This window comes from Sinohyriopsis cumingii, chromosome 16 (genome assembly GCF_028554795.1).
Source record: "Sinohyriopsis cumingii isolate HCF-2022 chromosome 16, ASM2855479v2, whole genome shotgun sequence".
NCBI classification, from domain to species: Eukaryota; Metazoa; Mollusca; class Bivalvia; order Unionida; family Unionidae; genus Sinohyriopsis; species Sinohyriopsis cumingii.
Window position 1 is genome coordinate 47,776,697 of NC_142976.1, and position 23,964 is coordinate 47,800,660.

The 23,964-nt window shown below is 37.3% G+C and overlaps 1 protein-coding gene across 3 annotated transcripts in view; it reads left to right on the forward strand.

Annotated features, from left to right (window-relative positions):
- The first annotated feature begins 3,296 nt into the window (after nucleotides 1-3,296).
- Nucleotides 3,297-23,964, forward strand: part of LOC149780360 (uncharacterized) — a 36,110-nt gene continuing 15,442 nt past the window's right edge. The window contains exons 1-5 of one of the 3 annotated variants that reach the window (XM_089937256.1): nucleotides 3,348-3,431; nucleotides 4,102-4,205; nucleotides 14,389-14,656; nucleotides 18,221-18,294; nucleotides 21,830-21,950. In XM_089937256.1, the coding sequence (XP_089793382.1) occupies nucleotides 14,410-14,656; nucleotides 18,221-18,294; nucleotides 21,830-21,950 (442 nt within the window). In that variant the 5' untranslated portion in view covers nucleotides 3,348-3,431; nucleotides 4,102-4,205; nucleotides 14,389-14,409. Of the gene's footprint in view, nucleotides 3,432-4,016; nucleotides 4,206-14,388; nucleotides 14,657-18,220; nucleotides 18,295-21,829; nucleotides 21,951-23,964 lie in introns of those variants that run through there. The other 2 variants (XM_089937257.1, XM_089937255.1) reach the window with 2 other exon arrangements.

The following is a 23,964-nucleotide window of genomic DNA, read 5'->3' on the forward strand; positions in this document are numbered from 1 at the left end:
GGAAGAAAGAAGAGGAGGAAGAGAAGAAGAAAGAAGAGGAGGAGAAGAAAAAAAAGAAAGAGAAGAAGAGTGTAGGAGATAAAATAAGAACTTGGTGGAGGAAAAGAAGAAATTAGAAGAAGAAGAAGAAGAAAACCCAAAGGCCCTTTTCAGGGCCAGCCATATTTCTCGAAAAGAGATAGTCTTTGAATTGCCTACCCCTTTTTTATTTTATTTTTTATTTTATTTTTTATTTTTAAAAAAAAAAATAGAGACCCTCCCTGTTTCAATTTTACATAGACCCTATACAGTCCCAAGGGTTTATGTCCATGTTAAATTTACATAGACCCTATATTGTCCCAGGGTTTTTGGCCATGTTAATTCCCATAGACCCTATATGTTCCCACGATTTTTCTCCATGTTAAATTTACATAGACCCTATATGTTCCCAAGGGTGTTTGTAATGATAAATCCCATTGACCCTATAAGATCCCCATTAACTACTCATATGCTAAAGAATTTCTCAGCCGTAAATTTATATCATCTACAGCAAACTACTGTCAACAGTGAACTCGACAAACAAAAATTATTGAATGTTATCGTACAAATATCACGTTACACTGACAAAGTTATGCATATCTGATGATAAGCAAGATGAAGAAGTTGAAGATCAATCACATCAAAAACAAAATGAGTTTTAGTTGGCACTGTTCTAAAATCGCTCGCTGATGAAATATATCATGAAATATGAAAAAGAAATTTAAGAATACACTTCGTCAGGTTCCAGTTGGAAGTTTGAATTTATATCTGATGTTTTATTTCATACGATTAAATATAATCCGATCCGATGAATTTCGTTTGTTAATCTTCCAGCTAAGAGACATAAACACCACAATGCTGCGTCAACGTCATAAACAACGATCACGGGTATTTTTCAAAGGGAGATTTTATCAGCACTATTTCCAGCTGCTGATAACGTAGCTGCTGATAACGTCGATTGGGTAAATAAGAATATCGAACATGTTAGCAAAGTAAGTTTCAAACAAATAGATTTTCCAGTTGATGAAAATTGTATTCCAAAATTCGATAAGAAAATGGTATTTCGATTAACATATTTGGAGCTGATAATAGTTCGCAAAAGATTTATCAGATTTATATATCTCATAAAGTATCACAAAATAAGGTCAACTTCTTATTTTATAAAAATAACTACGTTGGATTAAAAATGTAAACGGACTAATTGGAGAGCAATATAGCAACAGAAAAAGAAAAATGTTCTTTTTTATCGTTGTTTACACGGTTTTATCTCAAAAGAGGTGTCACAACAATATCTCGATTATTGCATAAACATACAGAAGCTAACTATGCCAAGCGAAATCGAAAATATACTGCAATTCAAAACGTTTAATCACAAATTGAAAGTGCCGTTTATAATTTACGCTGATTTCAAATCTATTTTCAACAGCAAGCTGAGCTGAAAATGATACCGATAAATCGTCAACAAGAAAAATAGAGAATCATATTCTTTGTGGAGTCGCCTTTGACAAAACTTTGTCAAAACCTATTAAAAGCTATCGAGGACCGAAGCCTGCGATTTGGTTTCTAAAGAACTTAATTAACGAAGTTGATGATTTCATAAAGATGCTAAAGAAAAATGTTGGAATGAAACCGCTGCAAAGAGAACAACAAAATTAATTTGAAACAGTAGAATTGTGCCATATTTGTGAGACGCCTCGGGCAAGATCGCGTTACAGATCATTGTCACATAACCGGAGTATATCGCGAAGCAGCTCAGGACAAGCGCAATTTACATTAAAAAGCGTCAAATTTTATTCCAATTGTTTTCCATAACTTTAGTGGTTATGATGCATATTGTATAGCATATAAAGCATTTGATCAAAATTTGTGAGCAAAATGGTGGTTCTTACCCCACGAATTACCAGCATAAGTCTGGGGCTGGAATTTTCCCATTCGACACCAATGCACTATTTAAATAAAAATTGTTTTAGTCCCTCGTACAGTTTCTTAAAACATTTCACGTCAAGACATTTCTGTCTCAAGTGGTGGCCATCGACTCACTCGACAAAAAGTGTTTCTTCTATCTGTGTGTGTGTGTTTGTGTCTGTGTGTGTGATTTGGAGTTTTAACGTAGCTTTAACACTTTTTGCAGTGTGGCGGTTTATAGTGATGTCTAACACTGGTGTATCATGCCGCAGAGATGTAGCATTCATTTCTCACCCATTTGACAAATACATTTAGCTGTTTTGCTAACCTTGATTTTCTTATCTCAGTCTAGTCATCTCAGACCAGTCGTCTCAGTCAGGGTGTCCAAGCGCCCACATCTACTTTAAAAAAAGAAACCCTTGTTGTCTTATGCTGTGCCGGACGTAGTTGTTCTAAAATCAAACAACAAAAAATATATAACAAAACCATAGTAACTTAAGGTAAATCCATCTTTGAGAAAATACCATACAAAAACATTTCGAGAGAGACAAAGACACACACGCATATAATGTCTAGCTTTTTGGTAAACACCCCTCGTGGGGAGACAAATAATGTAACCCCATGACTGGGATTTCCTTGTTTCGGTCCAAACCCAACATAGATTCTATATGTCCTACCCAGTCACATTATCCTGACACCAGATCGACCAGTCCTAACACTAACCTCTTAATGCTGGGCGCCAAGCGAGGCAGCCGAAAGTACCATTTTTATAAGACTTTGGTATGAATCGGCCGGGGTTCGAAGCCGCGAACTGCCGCATCCGAGGCGAACGCTCTAACCACTAGGCCACTGGAGCAGTCTACTGTCTGTGGACACTGACTAAACAGCAAAATCCGTCAGTTTTATATCTTATTCTGTTTCTCAAATCAAATTTCTCCTTAGAAAAATAGGTTTTAAAAATAGAAAAATAAGGATTATATTTTCTAACTGTCTACTTAACTATTTTTGACAGTCTGGAATATCCCGTCATTTTTTAATACCGAGAATAAACGAAAAGAGACGAGGGGATGGAAAATGTAAGCAGACGAATGGACGTGAGAAAAAGAGGCAAATTAAGTCATGCATGAGATAAAGAAACTTCATGAATATTTAAGAGCATAAAGAGATTAAAGAGATAATAGACTTAAGCAAAGGTATCCCTTGATAGTTTCGTATTTTGATACCTCCCTAATTTTTAAGGTTAAAGGCATGATCCTAATTATGAATTATGCATATCATTTATAAATTCACACAGAAGCTAAATCTGTAATGTGGTTAGAGTTACTTCGAGTTAGGCTTGAAAATGGGTTGGCTTGTTTGGTGACTGCCTGTCACAGTTAGACTAGCACTGGAGATCAAATGCATAACTTAGGCTGCAAATGAACGGCCGACTTGGCTTACGCATTTACGCATGTCTGCTACACAGATGTAAATATCTAAAAATCTAGATGGTTGAGGGGTGATGAAAGGTATGCTAATTTGTTATAGTACTAGTGAACTTTATTCATGCATGAGGCACATACTGATTCTTTTAGCTGCCTTGTCACAGGAAAATATAAAAAATAGCTCTTTGCTGTCAAAAATGAATGTAAAAAAGAGGGGTTGGTGGTAGCTACGATGTCATAGCCTCAACTTGATTTGTTGTGGTTGGGGTACGAGGTACGAGTAAGGGTACTAATATTAGTACTAGGGTTGGTGGTAGAGTTGGTTCAGTATAAAAGCCACCAGCTGTATAAAGAATTAACTTGACTGCCGCAGTCAAAATCTCACATGTATGCTGTCTACAAAAATCATTAGTTTGGTTTTATGTGCGTCTTCAATGTAAAATTATTCTCATTTTTCTGCAATAGGTCATTGTATGATGACCAGATAAGCTGTCCAGTGAGACCGAAGTGAAGAGGCTCATGACTTAAACGTCACACGTTCCGGTGTCGCTTATTTAGCGACTAGGGCGTAGAGTGGCTTATCTACGTTGTCTAGTTTAGACAGAGAAGAATATTTCATTTGGGTCTTAATATGTGATTAGAATCAGTCTAATTCTAAAAATAACCCAATAAATTTTCCAAACTTCTAAATCATTATGAAAATGGCTACGTTCACACTGTTTAGCATGTTCCAAGCGCCTCGTTTATATTACAGATGATCTAAACTGAATTTTGTTTTTCCTTGAACTCGGAGGCTTTCGTTGGAGAACGAAAGTTGAAGATCTTTGGAGGAAAAAGTATATATAAAAGAAGTTAAAGGTGAGAAATTGGTTGTTTCACTCTTAAAATTCTTGATGTTTGTTTTTGTTTTTTTTTAAAGGGTCCCCGAAAACACCGCCAAGAACTACTAAGATACACTAAGAGGCTCTGAGTACTAAAATTTGGTCTGAAATGCAAAACTGTAACCACGATGACTGTTCAGGAGAGGTTAATATCAGTATACCGTGTACATTTTTAACTTAATTAAAGTGCTTTAAAGCAAAAGATTTGTGTTAATTTCTAAAACTTACTGCTTTTTGAGCTGTTAGTGTTTCTTAGTAGTTCTAGATGCTGTCAGACAGTAAATACATGCTCTGTAAAGACTAATATAATGCAGAGATAGGAAGAAAGGAACCAGTATTGCCAAATTAGATCTCTTTGCACAGTTTGAAAAATAAAAGTAGTTTTATAATTGTCTCATTCCCAGTAGTATCTGAAATATTTGTATCTTAAAGTTTTTTATAAAGCATCTTAGTATAGCTCTTAGTAGTTCTTAGAGGTGTATACCAAGACCGTTGTAATTCTTAGTGGTGTTTACCAAGACCGTTGTAGTTCTTAGTAGTTCTTAGTAGTTAGCAGTGTTTACCAAGACTGTTGTAGTTCTTAGTGTTTTTTAGTAGTTCTTAGTAGTGTTTACCAAGACCATTGTAGTTCTTAGTGCTTCTTAGTAGTTAGTGGTGTTTACCAAGACCGTTGTAGTTCTTAGTAGTTAGCGGTGTTTACCAAAACTGTTGTAGTTCTTAGTAGTTAGCGGTGTTTACCAAGACCATTGTAGTTCTTAGTAGTTCTTAGTGCTTCTTAGTGGTGTTTAACAAGACCATTGTAGTTCTTAGTGCTTTTTAGTGCTTCTTAGCAGTGTTTGCCAAGACCTTTATACTTCTTAGTGCTTCTTAGTTCTCAGCAGTGTTTACCAAGACCGTTGTAGTTCTTAGTACTTCTTAGTTCTAGCAGTGTTTACCAAGACTGTTGTAGTTCTTTGTGCTTCTTAGTAGTTAGTGGTGTTTACCAAGACCGTTGTAGTTCTTAGTAGTTAGCGGTGTTTACCAAGACTGTTGTAGTTCTTAGTGCTTCTTAGTTCTCAGCGGTGTTTACCAAGACTGTTGTAGTTCTTAGTGCTTCTTAGTTCTCAGCAGTGTTTACCAAGACTGTTGTAGTTCTTAGTGCTTCTTAGTTCTAGCGGTGTTTACCAAGACTGTTGTCCCCCTGCGGGTCCAGGGTTGTAGAATTGGCCCGACGTGCCTCGCTACGTGTCGTAAAAGGCGACTAAGTAGAGGCAACCTGTTTGCCATGGGTTGCGTCCCGTGTCGGGGGAGGAAAGGATCCTGGTAGTTGAGCAGAGGCTTTCCCTGCAATACACTACTTTGGCCTCTACTTCTCTTAGACGGGTGGTCGGGATGGGCCCGGTTCCGACAAATCGGCTGGTCACGCCGAGCCCTAGGAGGTCTTTATTAACTTTCTCACCTTCTTTCTTTTTCTCCTTGTATCTCTCTTGATACCACTGTTGCCCCTATATTCTATTCCTTTATATTTCCCTTTTCCAAGTCTTAGAAAGCGGTGGCTTAACGGGTCAATCGGGGGGTAATTTTACCGACCTTAGAAATTGGCGACTTCAAGGTCAATCAAAGGTAATTTTATCAACTGAGTATGGCATCTGTGTATCCCTGGCACTTGAAAAGTGTCCCCTTGTTGGGCTCCTTGGTGGGTGGGGAGCACGGGTGCTGAATTTTTAATCTAGCCATCATGGATAATTCCAAAAAAAATCAAAATAAAAGATCGAAAACCTTATCAGAGTCTGACGATGAACCATGTAGTGTGGAGTCATTTCCACGCTTCATGGTCATACAGTCAAAAGATGCCACGAAACCGCTTGCCGCACTATCTCCATTTGTCATCGAAAAGACTATCACAGGTTCGATTGGCACACCCAAAAGTGTTAAAAAGTTGAAGTCGGGTTGTCTTCTTATTGAGTGTGAGCGACGAGGTCAATCAGACAATATCAGGAAAATGAAAACGTTCTTTGATATCCCAGTAACCTCATTCGCTCACACCACACTGAATACATACAAAGGCGTGATTCACTGCCGTGACTTGGCTGGAGTCACCGACGCTGACATCATCGAAGGAATGAAAGGTGAAGGTGTCACTGCAGTCCGACAAATACGTATTAAACGTAATAACAATCTGCAGGACACCAACACCATTGTACTCACCTTCAACAGGCCAACTGTACCCAAAGTGGTAAAAGTTGGCTTTTTGTAAGTAAAGGTAGAGATTTACATTCCCAACCCCCTTCGGTGTTATAAGTGTCAAAAATACGGCCATCACGAAGACCGCTGCTCCAAGAGCCAAATATGTGGCCGATGCGGAGACAATGCTCATCAGGAATCTGATTGTAGAGCAACTCCGCATTGTGTCAACTGCGGAAAAGAGCACCACGCAAATTCCAAGGATTGCGATACCTGGAAACAGGAGAAGGAAATTCAGAGGGTAAAATACACAAATAATATTCCCTATCCAGAAGCCAGAAAAATTGTACAGGCAAAAACAGCCCATCCTGGCCCATCCTTCTCCACTGTAGTGAAGAGCAATCCTAAAACAACGAAGGACGCTCAAACACAAACAGAAGCACCCGATTCAACACCAAATTCAAACACCCCCCATTACCAAGCACAGAAAAACACGGCATCTACTCAGACTACATTTAATAATACCCAACAACCTAAATCACCAAAGAGTAAAAAATCTCACGGAAACAGGCAACAAAAGGGGTCAGATGACCCCATCAAACTTTATAACAGGTTTGGAGACATCAAGAGCATGGATGCAGAAGAATCTGCTCCATGCGCCCAAGGGAACTCCAGACCTACAAACAAAAAATTCACCCCCATACTTCCTCCAGAGAAATAACAAAACAAATTCCCTCTGCGAAAAGTCTAACCTAGCTCCACAGTCTTTAATTTAAATTTATAATGAAAAACACTGTCATACAATGGAATTGTCGAGGACTTAAAGCAAATTACAAAGATATTCTCCTGCTTTTAAACGAACATGATCCTGCGGTAATATGTCTTCAAGAAACATTCTTGAAAGATACAGACAATATCACATTTAAAAACTACTCCCTGTTTAACACCTGCTCTCCAAATGTTGATAGGGCATCAGCAGGAGTTTCTGTTATTGTAAACAACAGATCTCCTCATAGCTTCATTCATTTAAACACCAATTTACAAGCCATTGCGTCACTCTACATCGAGTGATTACATTTTGCTCTATTTATTTACCACCAAACACTAACCTAGTAACAAACGAACTCGACTATCTTGTTCAACAGCTTCCTGCACCATTTGTTTTACTCGGGGATTTTAATGCCCATAACATTTTATGGGGATCAAATCATATAAGTGACAGAGGTCACAAAGTTGAAGACATTATTTCTAGACACGATCTGTGTCTATATAATACCAAAACACCTACATATTTACACCCAGGCACGGGTACATACACAAGCATCGATTTGACAATTTGTTCTCCTTCTCTGGACTATGAATGGAAGGTCGCTGATGACCTTCACAGCAGCGATCACTTCCCAATCTTTCTTGTAAATCTTAACTCTACAGTCGATGAAGTAATTCCACAATGGAATTTAAAGAAGGCCGACTGGGCCAAGTTTGAAACACTCTGTAAAACTAGGCTGAATGAGGATACAGTTTTCAATGTTGATGACACCATTCAGCATTTTACATCTATTTTAATAGAGATTGCAGAAGAATCCGTTCCCAAGTCCTCGCCATATTGTAAAAGAACCCAAAAACCTTGGGTCACTAAGGAATGTAAGGAAGCCATTAAACTACGCCGAGAAGCATTAAGGAAATTTAATAATCAACTGACGCCCGAAAGCTTAAATATATATCGCATTGCCTGGGCCAAAGCTCGCCGCATAATAAAAGAAAGTAAAAGAGCATCATGGAAGAAGTATGTTTCTTCTTTAAACTCTCGTTCCTCTGTTAAAAAAGTTTGGGACACTATACGCAAAATAAACAGAAAGAGAAAGCAAAACCCTCTCCGACATCTGACACTGAACAATAACAACTTTAGTTCAAAACGTGACATTGCAAATATTCTTGCTGACAGTTTCTCGAAAAATTCCTCATCATCTAATTATTCAGAAGCCTTCCGAAAACTTAAAACTCAAAAAGAAAAGTCACATTTAAAATTCACATCCAACAACTCGGAAAGTTATAATCAATTGTTCTCACTATCGGAGCTTAGGGAGGCTTTAGATAAGGCCCATGATACATCCGCTGGGCCTGACGAGATACATTACCAGTTTCTGAAACACCTTCCAGAATCATCATTAACATCTCTTTTGAAACTCTTCAATGATTTATGGATTACTGGTAATGTACCAAAAATCTGGAAAGAAGCAACTGTAATACCAGTCCCCAAACCCGGTAAAGATAGCCAAGACCCCAACAGCTATCAACCAATTGCACTCACAAGCTGTGTGTGCAAAACAATGGAACGAATGATCAATTCTCGGCTTGTCTGGTATTTGGAAACTAACAATTTAATATCTCCTTTCCAAAGTGGCTTTTGATATGGCCGGAGCACCAATGATCATCTGGTTAGACTAGAAACATTCATTCGCGATGCATTTATTAAGAAAGAACATTTAGTAGCAGTTTTCTTTGATTTAGAAAAGGCCTATGACACGACATGGAAGTACGGGATACTAAATGACCTGAACGATCTAGGTCTAAAAGGCCGTCTGCCCTCTTTCATATCCAACTTTCTCTCCGACAGAGAATTCAAAGTACAAGTGGGCTCTACCCTCTAAGATCTGCACGAGCAAGAGATGGGTGTGCCCCAGGGCAGTATTTTATCTGTGACGCTCTTTAACATCAAAATTAATAGCATCACCAAGTGTTTGACTCCTGGTGTGGATTGTTCGTTATACGTTGATGATTTTCTAATATGTTATCGGTCAAAGCACATGCATACAATTGAAAGACAACTGCAGCAAAATATAAACAAAATTCAAAATTGGGCCAATGCAAACGGTTTCAAATTCTCGAAATCAAAAACGGTATGCATGCATTTCTGTCAGTTACGAAAACATCACGATGAACCGAACCTCACACTGGATGGAACACCTATTCCAGCTGTTGAAGAAACCAAATTTTTAGGTATAATCTTTGACAGAAAACTGACCTTTATTCCACACCTAAAGAACTTAAAAGCTAAATGCTTAAAAGCACTTAACCTACTTAAAGTAGTAGCGCACAGTGACTGGGGTGCTGATAGAAAAGTCATCCTAAATTTATACAGAACGTTTATTCGCTCCAAACTAGACTATGGTTGCATTGTGTATGGTTCTGCCAGAAAATCGTATCTTAAAATGCTTGATCCAATTCACCATCAGTGAATAAGACTGGCTCTGGGAGCATTTAAAACATCCCCGTGTGAAAGCCTTCTAGCTGAGGCGAATGAACCACCGTTATCGCATCGTAGAGAAATGCTTTCCGCACAGTATGCTCTCAAAGTAAAATCAAACCCTCTGAATCCTGCTTTTTCGGCTGTTCTTCAACCCAAATACAAAACTTTATACGAAAATAAACCAAACGCCATACCTTCCTTTGGCATTAGAATATCATCCAGCCTTGACACTACAAATATAGATCTTTCAAAAATTCAGAAAACATCCATCTCCGAAACACCACCCTGGCTAATTAAACAACCAAAAGTACGTTTTATGCTACACGATGGGAAAAAGTCCGAAACAAACCCTTCTATCTTCCACAACTCTTACCATGAACTCCTCACCGAATTTAAAAACTACACCAGAATTTACACTGATGGATCAAAGGATGAGGAAAAGGCTGCTGCAGCCTTTGTTTGTGGAAATCCCACAACGCAAGTTCGCTTACCAAATGGAGCATCAATTTTTACAGCCGAAATCAGAGCAATAGACCTTGCTCTGCAACATATAGAAAAGAACCGTATTTTAAACACTATCATCTTCTCCGACTCGCTATCAGTACTCCAGTCGCTATACAATAGAAAACTGGAGAACCCATTATTGAAAAACATACTCGTAAAAAATACCGAGCTGAGTGTCTCCCACAATATAATATACTGTTGGTTACCTAGGAAAAAAAAATTGGTATTAGAGGTAACGAAAAATCAGATCACGCTGCTAAAATGGCCCTTTCTCAAGAACCATCTGATTTTAAAATACCATATACTGACTTTAAACCTTGTATCAGAAAGTTCTTACGTCAGAAGTGGCAGGCATCATGGAATGATGCTGTAAATAACAAACTTCACGCAATCAAACCAACTCTAGGAGAATGGACTCCTTCCTACAGAACCATTCGTAGGGAGGAGGTAGTCATTGCAAGAATCCGAATTGGTCATACTTATATCACCCACACCCACATACTAAAAGGTGAAGACCCACCAGAGTGCGTTTCTTGCAATGAACCATTCACTGTCAAGCACTTTATGATAGAGTGCTTTGACCTACAACCTACGCACGATCGTTATTACATTGTGCATGACATGAAAGAACTTTTTGATAATATAAACATCACTCGTATTATAGAGTTCTTGAAAGCCGTAAATATTTACTCTAAACTCTGACTTTTATGCTATCACCTTGTGCAGTTTTATGCAATATATATACCGTCCCATTTTAATACCTATTCATCTTTTTTACATCTCCCGTTGATCGGGAAGCTTTATTTTGCACCGTTACCATCTTACCTTTTTTAAGTTCAACCATTTGTTCTTTTATATCGCTGGTCGATATAGGACCTTTTATAAGTTTTAAAAGATTATACAAATAACACTTTGTTTGGCGCTAAATAGCCTAAAAGTGCTGATGCGCCGTTAAAAAATAAACAATCAATCAATCAATCAACCAAGACTGTTGTAGTTTTTAGTGCTTCCTAGTTCTCAGCAGTGTTTACCAAGACTGTTGTAGTTCTTCGTGCTTCTTAGTTCTCAGCAGTGTTTACCAAGACTGTTGTAGTTCTTAGTGCTTCTTAGTTCTAGCGGTGTTTACCAAGACTGTTGTAGTTCTTAGTGCTTTTTAGTTCTAGCGGTGTCTACCAAAACTGTTGTAGTTCTTAGTGCTTCTTAGTTCTAGCGGTGTTTTACCAAGACTGTTGTAGTTCTTAGTGCTTCTTAGTTCTAGCGGGTTTACCTAGACCGTTGTAGTTCTTAGTGCTTCTTAGTTCTAGCGGTGTTTACCAAGACTGTTGTAGTTCTTAGTGCTTCTTAGTTCTAGCGGGTTTACCAAGACTGTTGTAGTTCTTAGTGCTTCTTAGTTCTAGCGGGTTTACCAAGACTGTTGTAGTTCTTAGTGCTTCTTAGTTCTAGCGGGTTTACCAAGACTGTTATAGTTCTTAGCGCTTCTTAGTTCTAGCGGTGTTTACCAAGACTGTTATAGTTCTTAGTGCTTTTTAGTTCTAGCGGTGTTTACCTAGACCGTTGTAGTTCTTAGTGCTTTTTAGTTCTAGCGGTGTCTACCAAAACTGTTGTAGTTCTTAGTGCTTCTTAGTTCTAGCGGTGTTTACCAAGACTGTTGTAGTTCTTAGTGCTTCTTAGTTCTAGCGGTGTTTACCAAGACCGTTGTAGTTCTTAGTGCTTCTTAGTTCTAGCGGTGTTTACCAAGACTGTTGTAGTTCTTAGTGCTTCTTAGTTCTAGCGGGTTTACCAAGACTGTTGTAGTTCTTAGTGCTTCTTAGTTCTAGCGGGTTTACCAAGACTGTTGTAGTTCTTAGTGCTTCTTAGTTCTAGCGGGTTTACCTAGACCATTGTAGTTCTTAGTGCTTCTTAGTTCTAGCGGTGTTTACCAAGACTGTTGTAGTTCTTAGTGCTTCTTAGTTCTAGCGGGTTTACCAAGACTGTTGTAGTTCTTAGTGCTTCTTAGTTCTAGCGGGTTTACCAAGACTGTTGTAGTTCTTAGTGCTTCTTAGTTCTAGCGGGTTTACCAAGACTGTTGTAGTTCTTAGTGCTTCTTAGTTCTAGCGGTGTTTACCAAGACTGTTATAGTTCTTAGTGCTTTTTAGTTCTAGCGGTGTTTACCTAGACCGTTGTAGTTCTTAGTGCTTCTTAGTTCTAGCGGTGTTTACCTAGACCGTTGTAGTTCTTAGTGCTTCTTAGTTCTAGCGGTGTTTACCAAGACTGTTGTAGTTCTTAGTGCTTCTTAGTTCTAGCGGTGTTTACCAAGACTGTTGTAGTTCTTAGTGCTTCTTAGTTCTAGCGGGTTTACCAAGACTGTTGTAGTTCTTAGTGCTTCTTAGTTCTAGCGGGTTTACCAAGAGTGTTGTAGTTCTTAGTGCTTCTTAGTTCTAGCGGTGTTTACCAAGACTGTTGTAGTTCTTAGTGCTTCTTAGTTCTCAGCAGTGTTTACCAAGACTGTTGTAGTTCTTAGTGCTTCTTAGTTCTCAGCAGTGTTTACCAAGACTGTTGTAGTTCTTAGTACTTCTTAGTTCTAGCGGTGTTTACCAAGACTGTTGTAGTTCTTAGTGCTTCTTAGTTCTAGCGGTGTTTACCAAGACTGTTGTAGTTCTTAGTGCTTCTTAGTTCTAGCAGTGTTTACCAAGAGTGTTGTAGTTCTTAGTGCTTCTTCGTTCTCAGCAGTGTTTACCAAGATTGTTGTAGTTCTTAGTGCTTCTTAGTTCTAGCGGTGTTTACCAAGACTGTTGTAGTTCTTAGTGCTTCTTAGTTCTAGCGGTGTTTACCAAGAGTGTTGTAGTTCTTAGTGCTTCTTAGTTCTAGCGGTGTTTATCAAGACTGTTGTAGTTCTTAGTGCTTCTTAGTTCTCAGCAGTGTTTACCAAGACTGTTGTAGTTCTTAGTGCTTTTTAGTTCTAGCGGTGTTTACCAAGACTGTTGTAGTTCTTAGTGCTTCTTAGTTCTAGCAGTGTTTACCAAGACTGTTGTAGTTCTTAGTGCTTCTTAGTTCTAGCAGTGTTTACCAAGACTGTTGTAGTTCTTAGTGCTTCTTAGTTCTCAGCAGTGTTTACCAAGATTGTTGTAGTTCTTAGTGCTTCTTAGTTCTCAGCAGTGTTTACCAAGACTGTTGTAGTTCTTAGTGCTTCTTAGTTCTCAGCGGTGTTTACCAAGACTGTTGTAGTTCTTAGTGCTTCTTAGTTCTCAGCAGTGTTTACCAAGACTGTTGTCGTTCTTAGTGCTTCTTAGTTCTAGCGGTGTTTACCAAGACTGTTGTAGTTCTTAGTACTTCTTAGTTCTAGCAGTGTTTACCAAGATTGTTGTAGTTCTTAGTGCTTCTTAGTTCTAGCGGTGTTTACCAAGACCATTTTTTAATGCCTGATGTTTTTGTAATAAACCACTTTGTGGAATACTGGTATAACTATAAAGCTTTTGACAAAGCCCCCCACCCATCTCCGATTCTGCTGAATACTTCTAGCAATCGCGTGCTTATTTCAGTTAAGGGATCAACACAGGTGACTCTCTCTCATTACCTCAAAAGAATAAGCAAAAATCCAGAAATCCAGTTTGAAATATTAACAAAACTCCACAACTAAAACACTTGTAGGCTTTGAAGTATGCAGATAATGAAATCTTTTTACATCTAGAGGTGCATATAGGTTGATGTATGTTTTTTTTCGCCTTTCTTCTTCACGTAATAATATGTGCAAGCTTAAATTCCAATACCAATAAGACTTGTTAGCTGTGTAAAAGTTCAGATTTTCATATTCATTATCTGAAGGGAACATTTAGGATACAGTCACCTTCTCTGTCTCTCTCTCTCTCTCACTCTCTCTCTCTCACTCTCTCACTCTCTCTCTCACACACACACACACACAGAGCTACAGTATCTCCAACATCTTGGCTATTACAATCAAATGCACTGCTTAGAATCATAAAACCAGATAGGATCAGCGGGATGTGGAGGGGTAGACCAACAAATTGTTTTCAATCACTTTTTATTCTTTTCTGACATTACAGGCTATTTATAGGTATATACTTTCAGAAAATAATAACCAGTGGCAAAGAACTTGTGCTATGCAAGGGCCAAACAAGTATGAACGTGTCACTTTTAAGACTGAATGGATCTGTACATTGATATTTGTGAAGGCTGAAGAACATATGGTATATTATACACTTACTGGCAGATGTGCTTCTGTTTACATTTTGTGTCTTCCTTGCAGTTTACTTTGGAAAGGTTGACAATGGAATGCTTCGGGTTTTGTGGAGCAAAAAGTTGCAAAAAGAAAAAGAAGAAACAAGAAAAGTATAAGAAAAAGTTGGATAATGATGAAAAGAAAGTGGCCCATCCTACATTGAAGGATCAGGAAAAGACAAACCCATCTGACAATGACCCACAAACAGCTAATTTGGAAATAGGCGATCCTTCACTTCATGTTGTTCCTAGTGGGGCAAGAGAGCCAGTTTCACTTGATAAGGATATCACAGCAGGTCAGTGATCAGTGTGTCAATTATAATAAATTATCTATCTGATAAAAATCAAATCTTAATGTTTATCAGGGATTAAATAAAATGAGGGCACTGAGTTCATATAAAGGAGCAGGGGGTCCTGTCACTGTCCAATCAAGAAACATATTAGCTTACCTGTAAACTCCATGCTACATGTATATTTAACTTAGCATTGAGAATTTATTATTTCATTTTCTGTAATTTTTAATTCTAGAGTTATTTATTCATATTTTGATTTTCTTGTAACTTGTTTTAACCTTTATTGAGAAAGTAGCACACCAAAGTGACTTGCCACTTATACAATTTTATAATATACAGATGCTGCACAGTTGAAAGAACTTTTTACCACCATTGATTGAATAATGTTATGTAATTTGATATGTAATAATGTTGTGTAATTTGATATCTAATTTGGTATGTAATAATAATATGTAATTTGGTATGTAATAATGTTATCTAATTTGGTATGTAATAATGTTATCTAATTTGATATGTAATAATATTATGTATTTTTTATGTAATAATGTTATCTAATTTGGTATGTAATAAAGTTATGTAATTTGGTATGTAATAATGTTATCCAATTTGGTATGTAATAATGTTATCTAATTTGGTATGTAATAATGTTATGTAATTTGCTTTATGATGTCAGATAAAATTCAGTTCTAACTCACTAAATATTAAAGTACCTAAATGTATAAGAAGAATTTTCATGTCGATTGTACAAATATTTTTTTCACTCATCCAGCCCAGATCAAGTGACTTGGAGAAAAATGATTGTTTTGACCATTTTCTTACTAGTCCCATTATTGTTGGGTTTCTCCTCTTCTTAGTACACTACAGGATATCATCTCTGCTTTTTTACTAAAAATTTTAGAAAATAAAATCAGAGTAATTTTAATTTAGATTCATCTTTTACTGCCCTACCGAGACATATATAAACTCCATCTTGCAATTGACTAGTTGGAGTGTGTATCATGCAGAATGAAGTAGTAAGAAATAAATTATTCAAAATATGAACACCTTTCCTGTATGTGTCTTTTGATAAATAAACTTTTGCAAAACTTCACTTTACAACTTCTGACCATGTCCATGTATTCCTCCATTTATGGGGCCCTGAGTGGCCGAGTGGTCTAAAGCGCTGTCCGTTATGGATCACTGCCATCTCACCTCTGTCTGCTTAGGTTCGAGTCTTGGATTCAGCCAACTTGGGTATGTGAGAAAGCTTGCCAGTAGCTTCTCGTGGGTCGGTGGTTCTTTCTGGGGTTTTCCCGGGTTCTTCCTCCACCATTAATACTGGCCACCATGTATAGCCTATCGTGTGCTGAAAAATGACGTTAAACCCTACAACAACAAAACAACATCCTCCATTTATAAAAAAAAATCCAGTGAATATGATTAAATCGTACAAGTTCGTGCAATGTAAACATGACAACAGCAGTGAGTGAGTGAGATATGTATACAAATATGGAAACATTTTGTTGTAGTTTATGTTACTATTGACTTGGTGAAACTAAACTGTCATGAATGCAGATATTACATAACTCTTGTCAAACTGAGCAGTCATGAATTCAGATATGGCTCAGACTTTAGTAATATAAACTATCATCAGAAGATATTGAAGTTAAATTTGAGGCCTGGAAATATGTTAAGCAATGGTTTAGAAAACATTGAATATTTAATTTTATTAGTAGACTTGAGGTTGTAGCAGCTGATCACTGCTGACAGTTCTATCAGATTTAGTCATATTATTAAAAATGACTGTAAGGCCCAGTGAGACAGTGGTATGGCCCTGCATTCATCAGGTGTTGTGCCCTTCTGTCAATGGTATGGCCCTGCATTCATCAGGTGTTGTGCCCTTCTGTCAATGGTATGGCCCTGCATTCATCAGGTGTTGTGCCCTTCTGTCATTGGTATGGCACTGCATTCATCAGGTGTTGTGCCTTTCTGTCAATGGTATGGCCCTGCATTCATCAGGTGTTGTGCCCTTCTGTCAATGGTATGGCACTGCATTCATCAGGTGTTGTGCCGTTCTGTCAGTGGTATGGCCCTGCATTCATCAGGTGTTGTGCCCTTCTGTCAATGGTATGGCACTGCATTCATCAGGTGTTGTGCCCTTCTGTCAATGGTATGGCCCTGCATTCATCAGGTGTTGTGCCCTTCTGTCTGTTACCAATCAGGAACACATATTCTAATCTGTCTTTGTGTCTAAGTTCAGTGTGCAATTCATTCCACGTTGCTGAGCCCTAGTATGCAAAAGAATGCTGTCCATATGAGTTTGTTTTCATTGTGAGAATAATGAGTATATGATTGTCAGAAGAGGAGTGCAAGTATCTTTCTTGTGTGTACACATGGGTGAGGTCAGATAGGTATGTTGGACTAGAGTCCGTCAGTGAAACGTAGCACAGAACAAATTTTGTTTTTTATTCTAGAATGGATGGATAGCCAGTGTAGGGTACAGAGCAGCAGGGAGGTGAGCTCTGATCGTGGTACTTTAAGTATGATCCGAGCAGCTGTGTTTTGAACTTTTGAAATTTCTGGAACAGATATTGAGATGAACCAGACAGAATTGAGTTACAATAGTTTCCAGTCTTGAAAGTACTAAACACACAAGTGTTTCAGTGGCATCAACTGAATGATATTTGCGAATGGAGCTGATGCGTCTCAGCTCTAGATATGCAGCCTTGCATATGTTCATGACATGTTGGTGCAATGTGAGAATACTGTCCAGAGTAACACCTAGGTTTCGTACTGATTGTGTGAATTTAATGTTGTTGTTGCTGATATTTATTGTTTCCAAAGCGGTGAATAGGCACTGAATACCCTGCATCATTATTTGACTGGAAACATTTGTAATCAAGTTGTTTTAATTTTCCTAACAGTTGTTGTATTACTCCTGTACTGTTTTAATTATTTGAACATACCGTTACTAGTGAAAGTAGGTCATAGTGATCACATTCACTTTGATATAAACAGTCCAGACATTTAATCAGTTTTCAGATTTCACCACAGGTAGATTCTACACGTATGCATAGAAGTTTTGTGTATTTCTTTATTGAATGGAAGTTTTTTGTTCAGGATTTACACAGTTTCCTGGGTTCAGTCACATGTATGACCATGAAACTTGATGTGTCCACCTTTGTTACTTATTTTGGCACTCATGAAAAGTAACTTGTGGTTGTAATGACCTAGTTTTCTTGTATTAGTGACTCTGAAATGTTTTAGAGTTATGTACCAGTGAAGCAGGTAAGGTAATTGGGATTAAGTACTGGTAAAGCATGTGAGTTAGTTTGTTATGTTTTGGGATTATGTACTGGTGAAGCAAGCAAGTCACTGCTGCATTTTGGGATTATCTACTGGTGAAGCAGGCAAATCATAGGATAGTGCCAAATTCCCAGTTCCTTTAGGGCACAGACCTTCAGATTTGTATGGTATAAAAGAGAAAAATCTGTAATGTGGATAGGCTGCTTTGGGAAACACAATAACAACTCATTTATGTGCATTTTCACTTTTGTCCATTCAATGTTATTTTTCAATTTGGTTTAGGTAAGACACCAAGCCAGTCTGGTACAGGGAAACCCCAAATCATAGGAAACGGTGAAGCTACTCAAGGGACAAGGGTAAGAATTATCATTACTATCATTGGACTGAAAATAAGCAGGTTCTGACATGGTATCATGGTATTATTAATGGACTGAAAATAAGCAAGTTCTGACATGGTATCATGGTATCATTGGACTGAAAATAAGCAGGTTCTGACATGGTATCATGGTATTATTAATGGACTGAAAATAAGCAAGTTCTGACATGGTATCATGGCATCATTGGACTAAAAATAAGCAGGTTCTGACATGGTATCATTGAACTGAAAATAAGCAGGTACTGACATGGTATCATGGTATCATTGGACTGAAGATAAGCAGGTTCTGACATGGTATCATTGGACTGAAAATAAGCAGGTACTGACATGGTATCATGGTATCATTGGACTGAAGATAAGCAGGTTCTGACATGGTATCATTGGACTGAAAATAAGCAGGTACTGACACGGTATCATTGGACTGAAAATAAGCAGGTACTGACATGGTATCATGGTATCATTGGACTGGAAAAAAGCAGGTTCTGACATGGTATCATTGGACTGAAAATAAGCAGGTACTGACATGGTACCATTGGACTGAAAATAAGCAGGTACTGACATGGTATCATGGTAACATTGGACTGAAAAAAAGCAGGTTCTGACATGGTATCATTGGACTGAAAATAAGCAGGTTCTGACATGGTATCATGGTTTTATTAATGGACTGAAAATAAGCAAGTTCTGACATGGTATCATGGTATCATTGGACTAAAAATAAGCAGGTTCTGACATGGTATCATTGGACTGAAAATAAGCAGGTACTGACATGGTATCATGGTATCATTGGACTGAAGATAAGCATGTTCTGACATGGTATCATTGGACTGAAGATAAGCAGGTTCTGACATGGTATCATTGGACTGAAAATAAGCAGGTACTGACATGGTATCATTGGACTGAAAATAAGCAGGTACTGACATGGTATCATGGTATCATTGGACTGAAAATAAGCAGGTTCTGACATGGTATCATGGTATCATTGGACTGAAAATAAGCAGGTACTGACATGGTATCATTGGACTGAAAATAAGCAGGTACTGACATGGTATCATGGTATCATTGGACTGAAAAAAAGCAGGTTCTGACATGGTATCATTGGACTGAAAATAAGCAGGTTCTGACATGGTATCATGGTATCATTGGACTGAAAATAAGCAGGTTCTGACATGGTATCATTGGACTGAAAAAAGCAAGTTCTTACATGTCTTTTTTTTGGATTATTAAAAACACTAAACAGTTCTAAATATTGAGCAGAATGTATGGTCTTGATAATTGCTAACTTTCTGAACTAAGTTTTGTTTTACTGTGTTTGTAACGAGATGAACCGGGTTGGGGACAGATCACAATGAAGACACTAAGAATGGTAACTAATATACAATGTTTACTTATAGATGATATAAAGGTAGAAAAACCCTTTACCAAACTCAACAAATCCAAATATTGGATATTTAAGACATTGATGAACACTGAGTTAAATAACTGACATACATGTGAATAATACAGTTCCTAGCTTGAACAAATTGCAGTTTAAAAGAAAAATGATATTGAATAAAATAAATGCAAAAAAGAAACAAATTAAGGACTGTTAAAACAAAGTGATTTCACTCAAATAATGACAAAATGATTCACATAAACAATGATAAAATTTTCACTCAAATAGTAATAAATGATTGTAAAAATTAGAACATGTGCCTTGCGATGTCCAGTTTATCACCGCAAGGTATTTCATCGCCAATGTTCAGCCAGATGGTCAAGGAGCTGCCACGAAATTTTCACTCAAATTATGATAAATTTTGTAAATGTGTAACACGTTTTCACACAATTAGTGATAAATGATTGTAAAAATTAGGACATGTATCTTGCGATGTCCAGTTCATTACTGCAAGGTATTTCACCACCAATGTTCAGCCAGATTGTCCAGGAGTTGCCACAAAAGGGTCGCCCCTCCCTGCAGACCCATTGGTCCTGAAGACTTGGTCCTTTACCAAGTGATAACCATTATCTTCTTATGGGCCCATGGCACCACCAACAGTGGGTATATACCAACCCAAATTAGCACCATGGCTAAAACGACACCTTCACTGTGGTGCAAACATGAAGATACAGCATAGCTCTATTTCGCAGCTGAAAATATAACATCTAAATCCATGTAATATCTGTGACTATGTCATGTATAACATGTATTGATGTATGTGATGCAAATGTAGTTGATTTTACAAAAATCATATTATTGAGACCATTCTACAAGGTTATCATAATCAGGTTAATATGTTAACCTGTATCTGATGAGAATCTTACAGAACATTAAGTAACATTCTCTCATCCCTTGATACATGCAACATTTATGTGAATGCAATCGTTCTGTTCAGTTACACACTGGTAAACTAGAACACAGAATATCATAAACTTAATAACATTGCATTATATGACACAAATCGGAACTACCGAAACTACAGAATAAATATTAGAATGAAACAATTCTATGGGAAAGTAATTTCACAATTCACATACCTCTACAGCTGGATCACTCACTGACAAGACCTTCCATAATGTTTGACTCTACTGTGAGCCTATAAGTGCACAGGCTATATTGCTATGATTGGTCAGTGCACTCAAGGTATATTGGTTTTCACATCGTCAGCACTTTGCCCAAGCAGCATGGATTGAACTGACTTCACTACATCAAAATAATATGTAAACAATGTACACAATTCCATGACAGTTTTCTTCCTATTTTCACCCCCAGGTGCCAGCTTTGAAGTGGAGATGATGGATAGGCTCGTCATAGGAGAACTGTAATCAGTATATATATATATTTTAAAGTTATATATATGTGTGTGAAAATGTGAATAGGTCCATATGCCAGTTAATATATAAAAATAAATTGGTATCAGTTATGTTCATCGTTTATTCTTTCAAGCACTTTTGCATCATTATCATATATGCTTTTCAGGTAGATACATTATACTTTTTAAATATTTTTGTAAATCGACTATTTGACATCATTGTTTTGTCATTTATGTGATTGTAGTAATGCGAGCTGTAAACAACTTAACATCAGTAGACAACATTTACAGTATATACAAAAACACATTTGTAAGAAGTCCCTAAATGAAAAATAGTATTGGAGAAATGCATTCAATAATGTTATTAAATTGTGCCAATTTATCGATACAATTTATACGGTGATAATTACAAATCAAAACAAAACACATTATTTGGTGGTTTTTTAAATTGTATCTACGGAATGATAAATCTTTATCATTAAAAATGTACTGCACTTACATATCTCCTGTGTTAGACATAGCTACACTTATGTGAGCATGACATAGATACAGATGAGACAAAAATGAGTCCCTTTGTAATCCGCTATTTAGTCTATATTTTGACAGATTTAAGGTCTTTTTATATCAGTGTTGACCATGATACGAGCAGTTACATAAATACATATTGATACATATTAATACAAGTTATTTTTTATCAGTCCATATAACAGAAATATAATTTGTTTGCAGATAGAGAACGTAGAAAAACCCAAGCACAGGCCCCATCATCGCAGACAAGAGAGCAGTGACTCAGAGAGTGATTCAACAAGTGAGGACTCAAGTTCATCAGATGACTCGGATGTCTCACCAGGTAACATTAAACAATAAACTTGTTATTGTTTTCATTTTTACAAAACTTGTATTAAGCATTCTTGATTGATGTAATGTGGTCTTTGGTGGTAGAGGAAATTTGAAAAACCAGATAAGATTTCCAACCATGGATGGGTAACCACTTTACCCTTGCACATGCTGGAGCCAGTTGTTGGACCTGGGATGGCAGAGTGAGAATGTTACAATGTCGCTGTCTAGACCTCCGATACAATGTCGCTGCCTAGACCTCCGATACAACGTCGCTGTCTAGACCTCCGATACAACGTCGCTGCCTAGACCTCCAATAAGAAGTAAGAAATTAGAAGCATGTTTTGCCTTCAGTCAGCAGCAAGTAACAGCATACATTATATCAAGCAAATTCTTTCCTCCAACTCAAAACACAAAAAAATGCAGTTTTGCATCTTTTTATATCCCTTTCTCTTACTCTTCCCCCAACTACATAGACTCAGTTTGTATGTTTACCAGATATTTTTAGATATACTTTGTGAGTGGAATTCAGAACAAGTTAGGTTTTTTAAAGTGTTTGATTAGTGCATATGTACACATTTGCTGAGTTTCAATCATTCTTTTTTCCTTGGTCCAAGGCAACAGTATGGAGTGGGTTTTATAGCACATACCCTCCCCCATCTCACGCATTGATTATATGTATCTTTATTAATAACATGGCCGTACCTCACATGAAGATCACAGTGACCCATATTTCACATTTTAGTGGCTTTTACATTTAGCTCATTAGAAGTTTGTTTTTACTGCTACACCTTCATTCATGAAAGTTAGAGAGGTGATGCATCTTTTTGAGTAATATACCCTCGTCACAAAATTAGGTAACTGTAACCTTTGTTTCATGTTTCACCGACTTTGGTTAAATTTTATATTTTAAGTTCATTTCTCAAACTCTGTTCATGATAAAATCATCAAACTAGATGATTGCTTGCATCTGTTAGTATCATACCCATACTACAAAATAAGGTCACTGGTATCTACATTTCATACTTTACTAGCTTAGGTTACATTTGAACATGTAGCTAATGATCATATGTGTTTTAGCTGCCTATATATATATATATAGAGAGAGAGAGAGAGAGAGAGAGAGAGAGAGATTCTAGAACATTGAGATGCATGTTGAAGAGCACTGCACTCTCATCACAAAAGTAGGTAGGTCATTGTAACCTATATTTAATGTTTCATTTTTTACATTAATTTTTCAAGTTCTGTTCATGCTAGAATCGTTAAACTAGATGATTTTACACATCTCTGTTAGTACCATACCCTTTCCACAAATATTGTCACTGACCTACATTTCACATTTTATTGGCTTATGTCAGGTTTTTGGTTTAGCTCAAAACCAGATTAGTTTTCTAGTACCCTGTATGCATACTGTTATATCAAGATTCATATTTGGTGAAGGGGGATATATTGATGTGTACTACAGACTCGTCATAAATACTGCTCACTGCAACCCATATTTCTTGAATTACTATACCAAAGATAAACCAGAGTGTTTATGTTATTATATTGTAATCCTATCTGTCTGTTATCAATTTTGTTTCTGCACACTACCACAAGTTGTCCAAAGTTTCCAGTCTTTGTGATTGGCTTGCACCTGGGTTAAAAAATAATCCAGTTAGTTTTAGGATCAAAGTCAAAGAAATGTCAAGGTCACTATGACTGAAGAAAAATGGTTTTCAAAATATAACGTTAGTTACACATCACATACCTTGTCTGCCAGTAAATTCCCATGAGTCAGAGGTTATTTCTTGGGTTCTCATGGGTTCCTCCTCCACCAGCTATACTGGCTGCCAAGTATAGCCTCTATTGTGCTGAATAATGGCATTAAACCCCATGGCAACAACAACATATCTGGACCAAACTGTGTCAATAGGTTGAACATCAGTAAGAAAGAACTGTATAAATTTTGTGATTAATGGTCACCGAACCAGAAATAAGAAAAATTGTTTCCACAAAATTGCAATGGTTCTACATCAGAGACCTGA